Below are 19,947 nucleotides of genomic sequence, written 5' to 3' on the forward strand. Positions count from 1 at the left end.
TGCCAGGTCACTTCATGAAAGCAGAGTGAGACAGCAACCACAATGGTCTAAATGATGTCAGAATCTCTTTTTCGTTTTCACTTTCATCTAGGTTTGATTTTTATTCCAAGTGGGAATTAAAGACATCAACTAGTCAATTTAGGAATATGTTGTTGAAAAGCTAATATTTGTACGCATCACTGAGCCTCAAAACTTTTGGTCTTGTGAAATCAACTTGTGTAGTCAGCGTAAGTGTTTTATTTTGTAGATAGTCAATTGTTTCCATGGCAACATCCTGCTGTACATACTGAGAATAGCCAGTCGATTTCTATTTCCCATGACAATTCATACACCAGTTTCTTCACTGTACTCTATATATTGCAGAGGCTCAAATCCAAAAAAACAAATGAACATTCTGCCGACATTCAAAACAAATAATTCTAACCTCAAAATTCAAATTACATTGCATTCCATGTTGCAGATCAAATCTTTCTATCAACCAACCGAGAACAACAGCGTTAAACTTCATTCAATGATATTGTTATTTAGTAAAATTTCATTGAAGCAGATTATGACGATATTTTTCATCAGATCACTAGGCATGTATAATTTCAATTTGTTTAGCCTGCCAAGTGTACGGATATACAATGTAATAACATGACTCACTATGCCAACAGTAATGCATGGTGCAACTACATGGAAATGACTAATATTAGAGTAATTATTAAATAATATAAACATTTATTGCAATATTCTGAAGAAAAGTATAGACGATAAACTATTTTGTGAACTTGTGATGAAAAAAGGAACTAGCGGTGAAAAGGTAAATCCTAATTGAGATCAACGAGTTCAATATTATCTAATTAGCAAGCACTGAAATCTCATTGAGTGGGCAGTCACAGTTTAGTCTTATGTTTTGGGTTCCGTCAGTGCATCTGTCGTCATTTCTTAAAGAAACCTGAATATATTTTCTTAAATACTTATACAAAGACAAGTCATAATTTCAGATATGTGCTCATCAATTTATTTTTGATTTGCTTGAACTTTGACCGACTGGCAGCCATTTGTGTCCCAAAAAACACCAAAAATCAACATTTGGACAGGTCATCAACTGTTTCTCAGACATGCCCTGACCTTATAATGGGTTAAAGCTGTTTTCAGGTATTTTTCGTTTTCATCAAAATTTAGTAGAATGGAGTCCATTTTAGTCAAAAACAAATAAAATTACAAAATTCAAACATGCCATCAAAAATTTCTTGAAAATGACTTGACCGATTTAATTCAAACATGGCACTGACAACAGTCATGGTGGGTTATCGATGCATATCATTTTTTTTTTGTGATTCGTTACAAAATGGCGGACTAGTGGCCATTTTGTTTTTTACAAGTGTTCTGCTCATTATACATTTTGTATAAAGGCAAGATATAATGGGTTAAATGTTGTTTTCGGTAATTTTAAGTTTTCATCGAAATTTAGCTGAATGGCAGCAATATTCATCAAAAACAAATAAAATCACAAAATTCAAACATACCATCAACCATTTCTTTGACATCCCATGACCGATTTCATTCAAACTTTGCAATGACATCAGTCATAGTGAGTTACTGATCATGATGCACATCATTGTTTTTCGTGATTAGATTCAAAATGGCGTACTGGTGGTCATTTTGATTTTTACGATTGTTCTGCTCATTTTACAGAGATGTCTGCTCATTTTACAGAGATGGTTGTACAGATTTGGTACAAAGGCCATTAATTGTGCCAAAAATCAACATTTGGACATGTCATTAACAGTTTCTGGGGCATGCCCTGACCACTTTCATTCAAACTATTCTTTATAACTGTTTTATGCACATTTATAGTTAATATGCTAAATACTATCCCAATATTTAAACATAATTGGTAAGGGTATATTTGCTGGATTTTATTTTAACTGAAACATTCCTTCAGGAAAAATAGCAAAAAAATGTTGCAAGCAAAAATAAAGTATTTTACAGTAATTAATTTATTCTGAGCATGCTCAGACGTTCTGTCAATGTTGCCGGGAGAGGAAATTTTTGATGAAAATCGTGAAAAAGACCAACTTGGGATTTTCAGATCTGGAAAAAAAATTACGTGCATACTCAGCAGAGACTTGTTCATCAATCTGCCAAGTTTCACTGATATATGCTGTAGAATTTCTGAGAAAATGTTGGAAACGAAAAATGGAATATGGAAAACGGAAAAATGAACATTTGACAAAACCTGAACGGGGACTAACTAATGATTAGTATTTACAAATTTGTATGAATACGTTTATAAGCAAAGCTTCATATCCTTACTGTATAACCAACTGTCCAACTTTAAAGCTTGAGTGTAAAAAGGATGAGAATATCAAGTGTCATTTGTTCTGCATATCAAATATCACATTAATAATTTATATCTTTGTGATAACTGACTTCATAGCAACAATGACTGACAATAATATACTGAAAATCTGCACACATTGTTGTTTCTAACAACTGCCTACTGCGTATAATCACATATATTAAGCATAGCTGAATCAGTCTCACACATGTTATCAATGTTTTGTGGATACATGACAGAAACTCCTACTGTATAGATCAGCATTCAACACTATACAAGATCCATTAAATAAAGGAATGAACTTTGTATATGAGTTCAGTTAGCAGTAGTATTGGGATCAAAGGTGTCAGTTTTATTACAGACATCCACCTGTAACTAAATACTGATAATAATATAATAATAATAATAATTTATTGACACAACACCGATATAGTACAATACGGCAGTATGGCCACTAAATACAACTATTAACTACATTTAAAATAGAATTAACATATTTGGCGAAAGGTATCATAAGATGAGTATCCAAAGCACTTAACAAATAAATGAATTTACATTCTTGATTTAGTTTTTCAAATTCTGGAAAGCTAATATTGTGAAACAAAATTTCTCTATTTGATTTAATATCTGAGTTTGAACAGTTCATAACATAGTGTTTTTCATCACCCACTTCAGATGAGTCGCACAATTTGCATATTCTTTGTTGTTGATGGATATTATTGTATCGCCCTTTCTCAATTGGCAAAGTATGGCTTGAAATTCTTAATTTTGTAATTGCTGATCTTATTTTATAATTCAAAATTACTTTTAGATAATTTTAAAATTTGTAATTTTTCTTTACCAGTGAGTATGTCTTTAATTTGTTGCCAACATTTTGATTGTTGTCTTTATTGAGTTGCTTCATCCATTCATTATTATATGTATCTTTAAGTTTATTTTGAATAATTCTTTTTATGTTTTTAGAATTTAGATTATTAGCTTCCCAGAGTTTGTTACATTTAAGTGTTTTTAACATGTGTTTTATAAAAGTTACAAATGATTTCTGTCCTTGTTCGTGTAGATCCAGTTCATTTTGTAAAGCTATCTTTGTCAGAATCGGGGACTTTCCATGTGCTATCCTTGCCCAGTAGGAGAACACATTGTTAATTACCTCCAAATATAATATATACTTAATCGTTCTATTAAATTGACCATCAAATGATTATTTTTGAAAAAGTTCAAAACATTGAGGTGAATTGATTTGAATATTGCTAGGAAAAAACAATATAATTTTTCATAGCAAAATCAACGGTTAATAAAGAGGTCCCATTGTGTCATCACAATAACCACTTGCTATATTGTTATGGGTCAAGTGATCAATCAGTCAAATTGCTAAAGGTCAGTAAAGTAACCACTCCAGTCTAGTGTTAAGAACACAATGATGTTATAAAAATAATAACCACTTGTCCCTATGAATGAGTACAGTGACAGAAATGATGTAATTTTGTTATGGTTAATAGTGGTCAATACTTTGCCAGAATGAAGAAGAATTGGTTGCAGAGTTGTAGACAAGCAAAATAAAAAGAATAAATTAAAAAGCCTAATTATTGACCATTAAAAGCACAATTAAGTGAAGGACTTAAAAATGTTGTACCATTTTAAGAAAACTCACTCTTTGTAATATGATGTGTCACTGTGCACATTCTGCTTATACAGTAATATTCTTTTGAATATACCATAACAATTCACTATAAATTGCTATTATTATATATTACATGTATTATAAATCTGTCACTGTAACACAAGTTACAGTGTGCCGTAATTTGGCTGTATTTTACGAGGTATTTTCCTCCTACCATATTAGGAAATGCAAATTCCAAATATGGAATGATTACGCGTGTAAGCGTCCTCAAAAACCTTGCCATCAGGGTTTGACTGGACTCCACACAAAGAAATTTGCTGATTTTGTTCTAAACTTTTTAGATTTCGGCATTCCCATGATGTATCAAGGAAAAGATGTATAATAATAAGGTTATTACGAGGATAATGCAAAGTATGCACTCAGACAGTGCGTGGCGTATCAACCTCCACCTTTGTCAGTCGATACGTACATACTTTTCAGTATCCTTGTAATAACCTCATAATATTACATTATAATAATAATAATAATAACTTTATTGCCTTCGTGTAAAAAGATTTACATAGGATAAGTACAGCAAAAAAAAGTTTCAAAATAATAACAAGATATATGTAAGAATTGTACAAAAAACAAAAGAACTTAACTAGTATTTAAATGTTAAATAAATCTTTTTGTTGTGTAAATATGATTGGCAAGTTCTATAATTATGTCAGAATCTTTGCTTGAGAGTATATATGTGAACTGTATATTTTTATTGTTGGATGAAAGTAGTGTCATAATTTTTTGGATGAAATTTTCCCTGTGTGTGTAATATTTTGGGCAATTTAATAGAAAATGTTCTTCATCTTTAATTGAATTTGTGTCACAGTTATTGCATATTCTTTTATTTATAGGTTTCTTAGGAAATGAATATCTGCCTTCCTTTATTGCCAAGTCATGGTTACTAATTCTAAATTTTGTCAACATTTTCCTCTTATGAGTGTCAAGTTCATTCAAATATTGCTCAAAGATGTATTCTGTTTTTAAATTTAGAATTATTATTCCACACAAATCATTATACTGACTCAAAAACAAATAAATTGTACTTACAAATGAAATGGACCCCAAGAAGATGGATGTATCCCACGATGCAACAGCGTTCAGTTTGTATTGAAAGGAATCTAATTGGCTTACAATATCAGAACATGACCATCGTGATCCAGATTCGTCATCTCTATGAATCACAATAGATCTTCCAACCACACTCTGTGCTCCTGTCAGTGCACAGTTATAGTCACTGTAATTGGCTGCCAAGAAATCAAGACCATTTAAACTTCCAAACTTGCCACTCAGGTCTCCAACCTCGTACATATCATGAGTTCCAGTATCTGCACTGCCTAATATTCCAAATGGATTGAAGTGTCCTTGCACAGAATATTCACCACACACAGGATCTGCACCAGATAGAATCGGGAGAATATGTATATGGTAACCTCCGGCTGAACTCTGAAGTCCGGATAGATCAATGTCCACTGTAACTGGATCAAATAAGGAAGTCTGGGTCAACTCCACGAACCCAAAGATAGAGTCATCACTCCAATTATCAGATCTGGTAACTACATGTTTAAATTCATGGATATCAGCACATGCCAGACGCCCAGTACCAGATTCAGACTCGTGAATAACAATAGATCTACCGATCACTGATGCGGTTCCAGACAGGGCCATTTGTGTATCTGTAAAAAATGCCTTTCCACCAATCATGCTGAGGTCACTAGCGATTACCAGTTGTCCATGTTTACCTGCAAAATCTCCCAGTTCGCATCTTTGTTGATTTTCATTATTGCAATGTGCACTGTATGAGTCATCTAAGCTAACTTGATAGGGATTATAATGCCCACTGACGCTAGCACATCTTGATTCGTCACTCAAGTAATCATCAGCAAGCTTTTCAACGTGAACATGCCAATCATGATTGGTTGTACGTACAGTGCCATCAACATAAGCAATATCCACAAAAACAGACGTATCAGAGAAAGGATCATTGTCATCTTGTCGCATCATGATATATCCACCAATAGGTGCATTGAAAACGGCAATTGCTGTCAGAGTTGATGTGGGATAGTTAATATTAGCACACACCCACCGTGAACCATCTGATTTATGAATAACAATGGATCGACCAATAATACTATTTTGGCCAAATAATGGTAAATTGAAATCAATATAACTGCCGGAAAACGATGTTCCTGATATTGTTCCATATTTTCCACTCAGGTCTCCAATTTCGTACTGGTCATTAGTACCAGTCGCCGGACTATCAACAACATTGTATGGGTTCCAGTGGCCTCCAACTGAGTAACTGTTACATAAACTATCATCTGTTGTCTTTCTATGTGGAACAGGAAATTCATGAACGTGGTAAGTATGAGCTTGATTTTGTAAATTATTTAGGTTGACTTCTACTAACGTTGGGTGTAATGATGATGATTGACTGAAGCTGATTGTCCCAGTCACACCATCAGAGTTGAATTCACTTGTAACTTTTCTCTTATTCAGTTGAGTAATATATCCACATGCAAGCTTCTCACCATTGCTGGTTAAAATAACTAATGTACGACCAATTATAGAATTTTCACCAGAAAGTGGCAAATTTGTGTCAACAAAGTGATTAATGGCAACACCTTTATAAGTTCCAATGGTGAGCCCTGCAAGCTTTCCTGATAAATGTCCAATTTGGCAGTTTTCTTGCATGCTGGTTCCACAGTTAGTATTGTCACTACCAATAGGATTGTAAACTGAGATGGTATCATCACATTTCCCTGAATTAGATGTCTCATAGTCCACACCATTAGTATTAGTATAAACTGACCAATCATATACATCCCCTGTTGTCCCATCCACATAAAAAAGATCTGTATCTATCGTTGTAACAGCTGTACTGTCACTGGCAAGTTGTTGAAACAGGATGACACCGGCAACAGGCATGTGTAAAATAGCTACAGCATTAATGATATCTTGATTTAGACTTATTGTGGCACACACACGGTCTGATCCATTGTCTAAGAGTATTGACCTGCCCTGTATACTGTGTACCCCTGTCAACTCTACAGATGTGACAGTATACATGTCACCATCTACCAGACTCGAAGTCAACAAGCTAATTGCTAGCCCCAAGTCATAAACCGAATCTCCAAGAACAGTAACAGCACATTTATCACTAAGATCATAAAATACAGGGAATTCCATGATGTTCCAATCATAAAATACATTCTCTTCTAGTCCTGTTAACATTACAGTGATGGTGGTTATATTTCCACTGCCTGTCTGTTCAAATTGTATAGTACCACTAATGCCTTGCATATCAAAATTTGCCACTAAGGTAGTCGTGGAAACAGCAATCGGAAACAACACAAACACTGAAAAGAAACAAATTTTTAGCTTGATTACCATCTTATTCTGATTTCATTTACAGCATGCTGTTTTTAAAAAAATGGCCATCAGTAAGCCATTCTGAATCTGATCTGGTAAGAGAATATTTGGAAAAATATCAAGGTCCCAAGGTATGGTTATATGTCAAAAGGTGAATGACATATAACCATATATGACAGATATCAGGTTTTGAAATGACAGAAATGCTTGGTTTTTATGCAATTTGTGATCAGTCAAGACAAAATGGTTGCCAGTCAGCCATTTTAAATTCAATCTGGAAAAAAGACGTGCACCAATATTTTAATGGACACACTAAGTTTGTTTCCAGGCCTGAATGAGATCTAGTTCTGGAAAGGCAGAAATGCTTGATAGTGATGAATTAGTTGAACAAACAGTAGGGAATCAGTCTACCAAATGTCCTTGATAAATGTAAATATCTTACAAAAACATTGGTGCCTAATTTGTTTAATTATTTTAGGGGACATAATTTCCAGCTTTATTCAAAGTAATTCAGGTATTTTAGTATAAAAACAAATGCCTCATCGTAGAAAAAAAGTGCTGCATTTAGATAACAGAAAATCTTAGCTGGGTTTTGTCCAAGTATTTTGTACAGGTGTATGTCAAAAATTAATGATTCACTGAGACAAATATGAACTGCCTTATTATATTCATTGTGTGACTACTGTATTATATGAAAAGTAAAAAAAAAAACACCCTCTATGAATAGCTATCATGTTGCAAGCTCTGCTTTGTATGCAAATCAACTTAAATAGTTAGTTGGTGTCCAGTGGAGAGAGAAGTCAACAGTGCTGTTGCCTCCTGAGAATCTACATCTTCAAACACTGCAATCTTTGTTTTTGAAATGCTTTTTAAATTGGTATTATAAAAGCTCTGTCATTGCTCTGTTTGTCAAATACAGAATACATATATTTTAGTACAATTTTCTTTTCAAAATGTGGATGCAACGTTTTGCTTTTTATGTATTTTTTATGTATTGTTTTTGATTTGAAAACTTTGAACTAAACAGATTTTCTATTAGCTTCAGATCTTGATCAAAGTTTAGCATCCAGTTCATATGTGCTTATATTGATTTTCTGACATCTTGTTTTATTGGTAGGTTTGCAAAAGTGTATCAGACTGTGCAAAATATGCTCCATGAGTTGGTTTTGAAACCCAGTAATAGTATTCCCATGGGATTTGGGAGATACCAGTACATTACCAAGGATATTATTACAAGATAAATGATTTGCTTCATTGAACACATACAACAATGCATATTTCCACTGAGATCAGTGACCTTTGATGGTATCACCAGTGATCAGTCAAGTATAAACAGTCAAAATATTTTATCAGATTTTCTCAATTTTTGCATGATATTTTCATACAGGACATCTGTTGTTCAAACTCATACTGATGAATAAGGTGACCAAGTTTGATGAAGTTTGGAATAGAATTAGTAAAGTTATTGTGCAGACAATAATAATCATTAGCGATGACAACAACAACAACAACAGCAACAAGGACGACGACAACGCCAGACAAAATTTTTTCTCTTAATGTACCTTTCTTTTCCATCTTTGATGGTACGGGCAAGGTAAAAATATAAAATACAAACTTGACAAAACATGCTATAACACTCTTACCAAAACAGCACAAAAGTAAATTTTAAAGTCTCAAAAGTACATAATTGAGGGCTAATATCTGCCATTGTTCAAATATTATAACATTTAGTATGCCTATCATACCCTTACTAAAGTATTCCATTTTTTACACTTTCTCTGTAGCAAGAAACATGAAGAAATTCTAATTTTTATTAAAGGCATTTTATAATTTACTATTTTCAGATTGAGATATTTTTGGAAGCAATATTAGAACTAAAAATTGTTTTTTCTTCCATTTTATTTGAAGTAATTCTGCCAGTAGCTAACATAAACACCCTGAGTTTTACTTTCTAATTTAAATTTACTTTTGGATTGAATCTTTTGTACATTAAGGTATCATTAAAGTTTCAGTAATCTTTTAACATTGCTCTGCAACACAGTGTTTATCAGGACATTTTTCACTGTTAAAAACTGCATGGATTAAACTTTCATTTTCAATATCTGGCGTATTGGCGGTAAGTAATCACAATTTAAAGTTTAGCTGTAGTTCTCAGTTATGCTTGTGGTGGCAACATCGTCCTTCCAAAAATAGGATTTTGAAATGAACGACAAAAATCAAAATTCTATCATGTTTTCATTTTATTGGTGCTCTAGAGTGATATGTTCAATTATTAGTACATTACTTACCACCAACTCATCAGTTGAAATTACGCTAAAAACGTGATTACTTACCACAAACTCATCAATTGAAATTACGCTAAAAACGTGATTACTTACCACAAACTCATCAATTGAAATTACGCTAAAAACGTGATTACTTACCGCCAACTCATCAATGGAAATTACGCTAAAACCGTGATTACTTACCACCAACTCATCAATTGAAATTACGCTAAAAACATAATTACTTACTGCCAACTCATCAATTGAAATTACGCTAAAAACGTGATTACTTACCACCAACTTATCAATTGAAATTACGCTAAAAACATGATTACTTAGCACCAACTCATCAATTGAAATTACGCTAAAAACATAATTACTTACCACCAACTCATCAATTGAAATTACGCTAAAAACGTGATTACTTACCACCAACTCATCAATTTAAATTACGCTAAAAACGTGATTACTTACCAGCAACTCATCAATTGAAATTACGCTAAAAACATGATTACTTACCACCAACTCATCAATTGAAATTACGCTAAAAACATAATTACTTACCACCAACTCATCAATTGAAATTACGCTAAAAACGTGATTACTTACCACCAACTCATCAATTGAAATTACGCTAAAAACATGATTACTTACCAACTCATTAATTGAAATTACGCTAAAAACATGATTACTTACCACCAACTCATCAATTGAAATTATGCTAAAAACATGATTACTTACCACCAACTTCTCAATTGAAATTACGCTAAAAACGTGATTACTTACCACCAACTCATCAATTGAAATTATGCTTAAAACATGATTACTTACAACCAACTCATCAATTGAAATTACGCTAAAAACATGATTACTTACCACCAACTTCTCAATTAAAATTACGCTAAAAACGTGATTACTTACCGTCAACTCATCAATTGAAATTATGCTAAAAACATGATTACTTACCACCAACTCATCAATTGAAATTACGCTAAAAACATGATTACTTACCACCAACTTCTCAATTGAAATTACGCTAAAAACGTGATTACTTACTGCCAACTCATCAATTGAAATTATGCTAAAAACATGATTACTTACCACCAACTCATCAATTGAAATTACGCTAAAAACATGATTACTTACTGCCAACTCATCAATTGAAATTACGCTAAAAACGTGATTACTTACCACCAACTCATCAATTGAAATTACGCTAAAAATGTGATTACTTACTGCCAACTCATTAATTGAAATTATGTTAAAACGTGATTACTTACCACCAACTCATCAATTGAAATTACGCTAAAAACGTGATTCAATTGAAATTACGTTAAAAACGTGATTACTTACCACCAACTCATTAATTGAAATTACGCTAAAAACGTGATTACTTACCACCAACTCATCAATTGAAATTACGCTAAAACCGTGATTACTTACCACCAACTCATCAATTGAAATTACGCTAAAAACATAATTACTTACTGCCAACTCATCAATTGAAAATACGTTAAAAATGTGATTACTTACCACAAACTCATCAATTGAAATTACACTAAAAACATGATTACTTACCACCAACCCATCAATTGAAATTACGCTAAAAACATGATTACTTACTGCCAACTCATCAATTGAAATTACGTTAAAAATGTGATTACTTACCACCAACTCATCAATTGAAATTACGCTAAAAACATGATTACTTACCACCAACTTCTCAATTGAAATTACGCTAAAAACGTGATTACTTACCACCAACTCATCAATTGAAATTATGCTAAAAACATGATTACTTACAACCAACTCATCAATTGAAATTACGCTAAAAACATGATTACTTACCACCAACTTCTCAATTGAAATTACGCTAAAAACGTGATTACTTACCGTCAACTCATCAATTGAAATTATGCTAAAAACATGCTTACTTACCACCAACTCATCAATTGAAATTACGCTAAAAACATGATTACTTACCACCAACTTCTCAATTGAAATTACGCTAAAAACGTGATTACTTACTGCCAACTCATCAATTGAAATTATGCTAAAAACATGATTACTTACCACCAACTCATCAATTGAAATTACGCTAAAAACATGATTACTTACTGCCAACTCATCAATTGAAATTACGCTAAAAACATGATTATTTACCACCAATTCATCAATTGAAATTACGCTAAAAACGTGATTACTTACTACCAACTCATCAATTAAAATTACGCTAAAAACGTGATTAATTACCACCAACTCATCAATTGAAATTACGCTAAAAACGTGATTACTCACTACTAACTCATCAATTGAAATTACGCTAAAAACATGATTACTTACAACCAACTCTTCAATTGAAATTACGCTAAAAACGTGATTACTCACTACCAACTCATCAATTTAAATTACGCTAAAAACGTGATTACTTACCACCAACTCTTCAATTGAAATTACACTAAAAACATGATTACTTACCACCAACTCATCAATTGAAATTACGCTAAAAACATGATTACTTACCACCAACTCATCAATTTAAATTATGTTAAAAACGTGATTACTTACCACCAACTCAATTGAAATTATGCTAAAAACGTGATTACTTACCACCAACTCATCAATTGAAATTATGCTAAAAACGTGATTACTTACCGCCAACTCATCAATTGAAATTATGCTAAAAACGTAATTACTTACCACCAACTCATCAATTGAAATTACGCTAAAAACGTAATTACTTACCACCAACTCATCAATTGAAATTACACTAAAAACGTAATTACTTACCACCAACTCATCAATTGAAATTACGCTAAAAACGTGATTACTTACCACCAACTCATCAATTGAAATTACGCTAAAAACGTTATTACTTACCACCAACTCATCAATTGAAACAAGACATGAAATGTCACAGTCCCCGTTATTTGATTATAAAGTTGTACAAAGAACATCTGCAAACAGGTGAATAAATATGTACTCTTTGTGGTTACAACTCATCATAAAGTGATTTCCGATGATCTAGTTTTGTACTGACAACTAAAAACTTCCACTGACCCATGTTCAGAATCTCAGAGTACACAAGTGCAACAAAACTATTTGTCATACATGTATACTTGCTCAAGAAACTGCATTCATAAATCTGAGTGAACCTTGATGTACATGACTTCTTTGTTAATCAGGTCTTAGTATATTACCAGGACCTGGGTTTGTTTGAACATCATCACTGGGCATCAGAATCATTCTCATGTTGTCAAATACAATTTGTTATTAACACAGTAAGGTTTATTATTTAAAATGTATTCATTGTACATAGAACAACATCTGTTAATTTAAACAATTGTAAAAGTATTCAGAGCAAGTAAAGGTTGGTCTGCTCATAACCTTCAATGGAGAAGTAACAATAATTGTTTGAAGTCTTTTTAGTGCAGTGATATTATTGCATTTCAATCATTATTAATGGGTATAAAATATTGTAAACCATTTAATTTTGACTTCTAGATATATTCAGGATTTTATGAAATTTGTGTACAACATTTCAATAAAGTCCCTGACACTCCATGTTGTAGGAACCCAGAAAAAATTCAGTTCACAGCACCACTGTAAAAAAAAAAGTTTAAAATGAGTATAGTCAAAGATATACACATGTGGGTTCATAAGACATATATACCAATCTGAGTTGGTTCTAGAGATTAGTATCACAAGATTTTACTCTCCGTGATTCAATATCAGTCCTATGTATAACGCTGTGTTGATCAGGCGAACTAATTGACAATGGCCCTACAGGTATCGCTATGAAATCACAGTAGTTTTGTATTCTTCTTGCATTTCGATCATGGAAAAATATTTGTTTTTGAAAGTGGCCGAATTATTAGAAGAAAAACAGAAACTATTTTTTTAGTATGAATTCTAGTAACTGAAATGCAGGATTGAAAAAGAACAAGACAATACGCAGGATTGATAAACCTTCAGCGAGCACTCCTGAAATTTCAGATCATTGGTACCATGTTTTTGGATACATTCAATGACCTACCGGTAATACATAAAATCACATTTGTTATTGCTCAATCACTTGACCCTGTATGGCACAAGATCGCAAGCTTCTATCATAAAATTGGGTTATTTATTTGATGCAACGAAACATGCATTCACAGCAGACGGAAATTCGTTTGAGATGTTACTGGATTTTTGTATTCAGTTTTCCATTTCAACCACCATCATCACTTAGTAAGCTGTGATCGCGCATTGGGATACTGACTGTGCATAAATGCGCAGTGTAGTGTCATCAGAAGACCGATTGTTTGAGAATATTTTGCACCATTACGCCATTTCAAATATTATATTAATTCACAAACAACAAAATAAAGATTTTCAATAACATACAAGTTTTTCCACAGTTGATGATTGTATGGCAATTACAAGGCTTTGCCAGTTTTACTTTGGAAGAAGTTGAAAACAGGTAACAGGAAGGGGCTACATGACTACATCTTTCTTTTTTTTAATTTTAATCAAGCATGATTTTTTTACTTTTTTTTTTTTACAAATGTCTATTTCAGGGCAACAGAAACAAAAACAATAAATGTGTAGGTAGGCATTTTAACAATTGCACAATTAATATTGGATGAAAACGTCATTACCGATATAAATCATAATCATAATTAAAAATAAGATCACATTTAATTTAGTCAGTTTTCATAATGAAATGCATAATAACATGTACTTATAAATTTTAATAAGGTTCAACAGCCTTTTCATTTAGTGGCAGTTTATACACAATAAAACCTCTGGTTTAGGTGTCACACTCAGAGAAGAGTGAAAGGCCTTTGGTTCATAGACATCGCGAAATGTTGGAATTGAATCCCCCCAAAAAATTCACATACTGTAACATGCATTATTTTTTTTAGAATCTTGTTGATAGCGAAAGGTAAAGTATGTTCTAAAAGAAGTTTCGAATAAATACAAACACGAATACATTGCTTAGTCGTTATAGAGTACCGGTAGCGAATGATCACGGTAGCACAATCTGGTCATTCTGTGTTTCGCAAGTGAATAACTTACTTGTTTTCGAAGTATTGCAATTGTTGATTATTATTCAGTAATGATTATAAAAACGCACAAAAATTTAATTCGTTGAATTTATATAAATTGGAAGTAATATTCAACTTAGATTCATCGTAAACGAATGATTTCGGTCAAATGTAAATGTTCGAAGAGATACGATATCCGTCAAGTTCTCATTTACACGCACAGTCACTTGGGGGCTGAAAATCAATAAATACTAATTTAAAAAAAAAATCATCCGCTATACGTATATAAATAAACAAGTTGTGAAACACGGCACCTAGTAAATCGACACCATGTTGGTTTCAAATGTTGATTTCTTACCTTAAAATGCGAAACAAAAATTTTAGAGGGGATCAGGTGTTACGTTAATAACCATTGTTCATAATCGGTAACTTGGTTTTATTCAAAACTGCACAAATCCCGCATTTTCTGATGATATCCGACGATTTCATGAATGAAAATGGCCAGCAGCCAGAATCAAGGGGGATTCGCACAGAGTTCTGGGTAAATCAAGTGCGCATACTCATTTTCAGCCAATCAGGCGTGCCGTAACAGCGAGTATTTCCTTGATTTTTTTTGAAAATTAGTATTTATGGATTTTCAGCCCCCAAGTGACTGTGTTTACACGTGGCTCATTTAAATTTGTTAATGACGGTTCAGTGACCTCGTGGTGAACGCAACGCGGTAGTAGATTTACCGATGTTCTAGCAAGATCTTTATGCTTTGATTTTGACGGGGAAAACGGCATGATTTTTTGTTAATCAAAAAATTAGTTGTTTTCAAAATATAAACTGAGCATTCAAAGAATAATTTAACATTGTTCGCAGAAATAACAGCTTCGAAACGAAGCTTACCCATTCGGGCTATTCACATGATATGTGTCAATGACTACTATGGTACAATATAAATTAGACTCTTTTAGGCGCCAGGAGTGAATGAAGTATCTAAAATATTTTTAAAAAAAAACTATAAAAAAATGCCGGGCGATTTCATGGTCCGTTGCAGACTACTCGACCGACCGTCCATACACGTGTTGTCACTGCACATCGGCCATGTTGAATCGCACGAGATCGACAAAATCTTCATTACAACTAACAGTTTAATGCTCACAACATAAAAATACGAATATAATCATAGGCAACCTACTATTATATAATGAATAAGTTGATCGACACAGGGACACCCCCCCCCCCCCTGAGTTGTGGATATTTCGGAAATCGCAACACAAGCAAAAGACCGGATAACGATTTTACTTGAAACTATGTCCCCATGAATTAATCGTCCGTGTACAATAATTTGACAGGGTATACAATTTACAAACTAGTTTCGTAGATTGGAGACAATTGTTTGCTTTTTTGGCTTTTCACAAGAATATAAAGCTGGCAATCATCATAATATTCACGTCCGTACGTACGTCACGGAATGTACACCAATCGCACCCCAAAATACATTCAATTTTGTAGAAACTGGAGAACTTACCTTTGCAAACACGTCTCTTATGCCGCCTTCTTGAAGTTTTTGAAATCAAATAAGGTTACTAGTTCTTCTAGTAACTAGTGAATAAGACTAGACAGGGACTAATTACGCTAAAAACATGATTACTTACCACCAACTCATCAATTGAAATTACACTAAAAACGTGATTACTTACCACCAACTCATCAATTAAAATTACGCTAAAAACGTGATTACTTACTACCAACTCATCAATTGAAATTATGCTAAAAACATGATTACTTACCACCAACTCATCAATTGAAATTACACTAAAAACGTGATTACTTACCACCAACTCATCAATTGAAATTACACTAAAAACGTGATTACTTACTACCAACTCATCAATTGAAATTACGCTAAAAACGTGATTACTTACCACCAACTCATCAATTAAAATTACGCTAAAAACATGATTACTTACCACCAACTCATCAATTGAAATTACACTAAAAATGTGATTACTTACCACCAACTCATCAATTGAAATTACACTAAAAACATGATTACTTACCACCAACTCATCAATTGAAATTACGCTAAAAACGTGATTACTTACCACCAACTCATCAATTGAAATTACGCTAAAAACATGATTACTTACCACCAACTCATCAATTGAAATTACGCTAAAAACGTGATTACTTACCACCAACTCATCAATTGAAATTACGCTAAAAACATGATTACTTACAACCAACTCATCAATTGAAATTACGCTAAAAACATGATTACTTACTACCAACTCATCAATTAAAATTACGCTAAAAACATGATTACTTACCACCAACTCATCAATTGAAATTACGCTAAAAACATGATTACTTACCACCAACTCATCAATTGAAATTACGCTAAAAACGTGATTACTTACTGCCAACTCATCAATTGAAATTACGCTAAAAACATGATTACATACCACCAACTCATCAATTGAAATTACACTAAAAATGTGATTACTTACCACCAGCTCATCAATTAAAATTACGCTAAAAACATGATTACTTACCACCAACTCATCAATTGAAATTACGCTAAAAACATGATTACTTACCACCAACTCATCAATTGAAATTACGCTAAAAACGTGATTACTTACCACCAACTCATCAATTGAAATTACGCTAAAAACGTGATTACTTACCGCCAACTCATCAATTGAAATTACGCTAAAAACGTGATTACTTACTGCCAACTCATCAATTGAAATTACGCTAAAAACATGATTACTTACCACCAACTCATCAATTGAAATTACGCTAAAAACATGATTACTTACCACCAACTCATCAATTGAAATTACGCTATAAACGTGATTACTTACCACCAACTCATCAATTGAAATTATGCTAAAAACATGATTACTTACCACCAACTCATCAATTGAAATTACGCTAAAAACATGATTACTTACCACCAACTCATCAATTGAAATTACACTAAAAATGTGATTACTTACTGCCAACTCATTAATTGAAATTATGCTAAAAACATGATTACTTACCACCAACTCATCAATTGAAATTACGCTAAAAACATGATTACTTACCACCAACTCATCAATTGAAATTACGCCAAAAACCAAAATGTTAGAATCCATAGATTCCAAAAAATATTAGAAAAAATGTAAAATATAATGTTTAACATTTAAATGAATTGGGAAATGACCAAGTTCACTCCTTGAGGCAATATTTGGTGGCTTTTTATGAAAACCTAGGAAGTGTTTACAAAACATTAAATGAACATATTCTTTCAAAAGGATATTTCTCATTTTTAATAATATTTGTACATGTAATATGATTAGGTTTAGGCAGTACAACATTTACACAGATGGGAGGTCCTATGCGTTGTAAACACCTGTTTACTGGAGGACGTCTAAATATAGATAAAATGTTTAAAAAGTATATTAAAGGGCGGCGCGTCCTGTTCGATATGGGACTCATAGCGACGTATATAACACGTGTAAAATACATTGTTTATTTACATGAAATGCGCTGCCAACCAAAGCACTTTAAAAATATTTAAAAATACCCCAGTGTCAGATATTTCTTAGTATATAATGTATTGCACCATCTTTGCAATAAATTATTGCCACTGAGCACGGAACACAGACCATTACTGTAGTCTGGGGTATAGCAACAACCAGACTGTGCTTTAGATTGATCATTTAACATTTTGAACAGAAAAATATAGAATGTTTCTTTCTGGATAAATGGGCCCATATTATGTTTAAAGTAATGCACTAACCATTAGAAAACCTGGGGTGAGAGAATTTTTTAAAAATGCACAAAAAAAAATATGGAAAAATAATCGAGCTGGGATCAATAACAACGAATCTGCCCTCCTAAATCTCGAAGAAACAACGCCCACCCCAGAGCTTCTAATGGTCCATCCCTAAAAACAATTAATGCACAAAATCATGTGGTCTGCTCCGCAACTTAGTTTGACTTTGAAGTTAGTTTACCAGGTAGCTAGTACGTCATGCACGCAGAGCTATTGTTAAATCTAATGTACAAGAACACACGATCTAGATGAACAGCAAAATTCAACACGCCCTGATCACGATCCCCGCCGACCATGTAACGTACAATACAATGGTGACTTAGGTCAGAGCCATCATTCACATGCGGTATACCGTGAAACTAAATCAGGCTGCGCTATCATTAACTTACTTATAAACAGCAAGCGCATAACATGATACGTAGTGCCCTGGGGCTTACAGTACAGCAGACAGTACTCCATTCTCAAGACAACGACAGTTTGATCACTATATATAACTGGTAATGCACATTAGACAGGGTGGCCGGGGTCTTCTCAAAACACAGCCTGGTAAAGGAAGTTGAACAGCAGTCGTCTCGTCGGCAATATACTGATCATTGTAGTTTTTGATTGGTGTACGCAGTGGTTAATTTATGCGTTTTCGTTTACCGTAACATGTTGTTGTTGACACTGCACCTCGTATCGTGCACACCAGTTTTACTTCCTGTCGATGTAGGGTCAAAGTGTCACATAAATTATTCATCTCCACAAGGGGGTGGGCCATTAGTCTGGTAAGGTACTAGTAGGCCCCGTAGAAAAAATAAAAAAACACACACACGCATTGTGCACAACAAAAGTATCTTACATCAACAAATTTGAAAAAAATCACTCTGTTTTACATGGAAGAATTAAAATGGCACCGAGGAATAGATGGATATGCAACTTGAACTACAGCATTTCTGTTGTACGATAACCCTTCGCTAGTCACCATTAGAGAATTACATTTACACTTGGTCACAATAAATTGTGCCACTTTCACACCATTGATTAAAAGTTATTTAAAACCATGAATTATTCTGCGAAAATAATCACCGGACAACCCCCCACCTCCACCCCGAGTTATAGGGGTGGTATCGAGCACAACACAGAGCCAGGAACACAACAATGATTTTGTCGCTGTTATTAAATTCTATGCTTCGATGAAGGAGAATGTGGTCATCGGTAGAGGACGTCGTGATCAGATGCTGACCATATAACATACCAGGGAGCTACTTGAACACACCAACCAAAGGAGGTGCGTGGCCCAATATGATTACTGTATTAAGGTAGCGAGAAGGGAAATTTTCACTTTTTTCTTGATTTTTCAAAAATTGATAAAACGGTTACTTTAGACCTTGATACATCACCCCAGGTTTACAAAAGATCGAAATTGCGAAATAACGTTGCTCAAATTAGTGTTTTAAAACACTAGCAGAAAAGACTACAACTGCCGTTTCGTGGATATT

At 33.3% G+C, this 19,947-nt stretch overlaps 1 protein-coding gene and 1 long non-coding RNA gene across 2 annotated transcripts in view; both read right to left on the minus strand.

Annotated features, from left to right (window-relative positions):
* Positions 1–7,376, minus strand: part of LOC100377119 (uncharacterized) — a 53,144-nt gene extending 45,768 nt beyond the window's left edge. Inside the window, exon 1 of the mRNA XM_085504821.1 lies at positions 5,034–7,376. Within this exon, the coding sequence (XP_085360947.1) occupies positions 5,034–7,376 (2,343 nt within the window). The remainder of the gene's footprint in view (positions 1–5,033) is intronic.
* A 5,729-nt stretch (positions 7,377–13,105) lies between these two features.
* On the minus strand, positions 13,106–16,202 carry LOC146737821 (uncharacterized). The gene is made up of 2 exons (XR_014930749.1): positions 16,166–16,202; positions 13,106–13,222 (listed from the first exon to the last, which is right to left on the minus strand). It is a non-coding gene; the product is annotated as an uncharacterized LOC146737821 (long non-coding RNA).
* Positions 16,203–19,947: the final 3,745 nt, after the last annotated feature.

Source organism: Saccoglossus kowalevskii, chromosome 10 (assembly GCF_978046115.1).
Source record: "Saccoglossus kowalevskii chromosome 10, keSacKowa6.1, whole genome shotgun sequence".
Classification (NCBI taxonomy): Eukaryota; Metazoa; Hemichordata; class Enteropneusta; family Harrimaniidae; genus Saccoglossus; species Saccoglossus kowalevskii.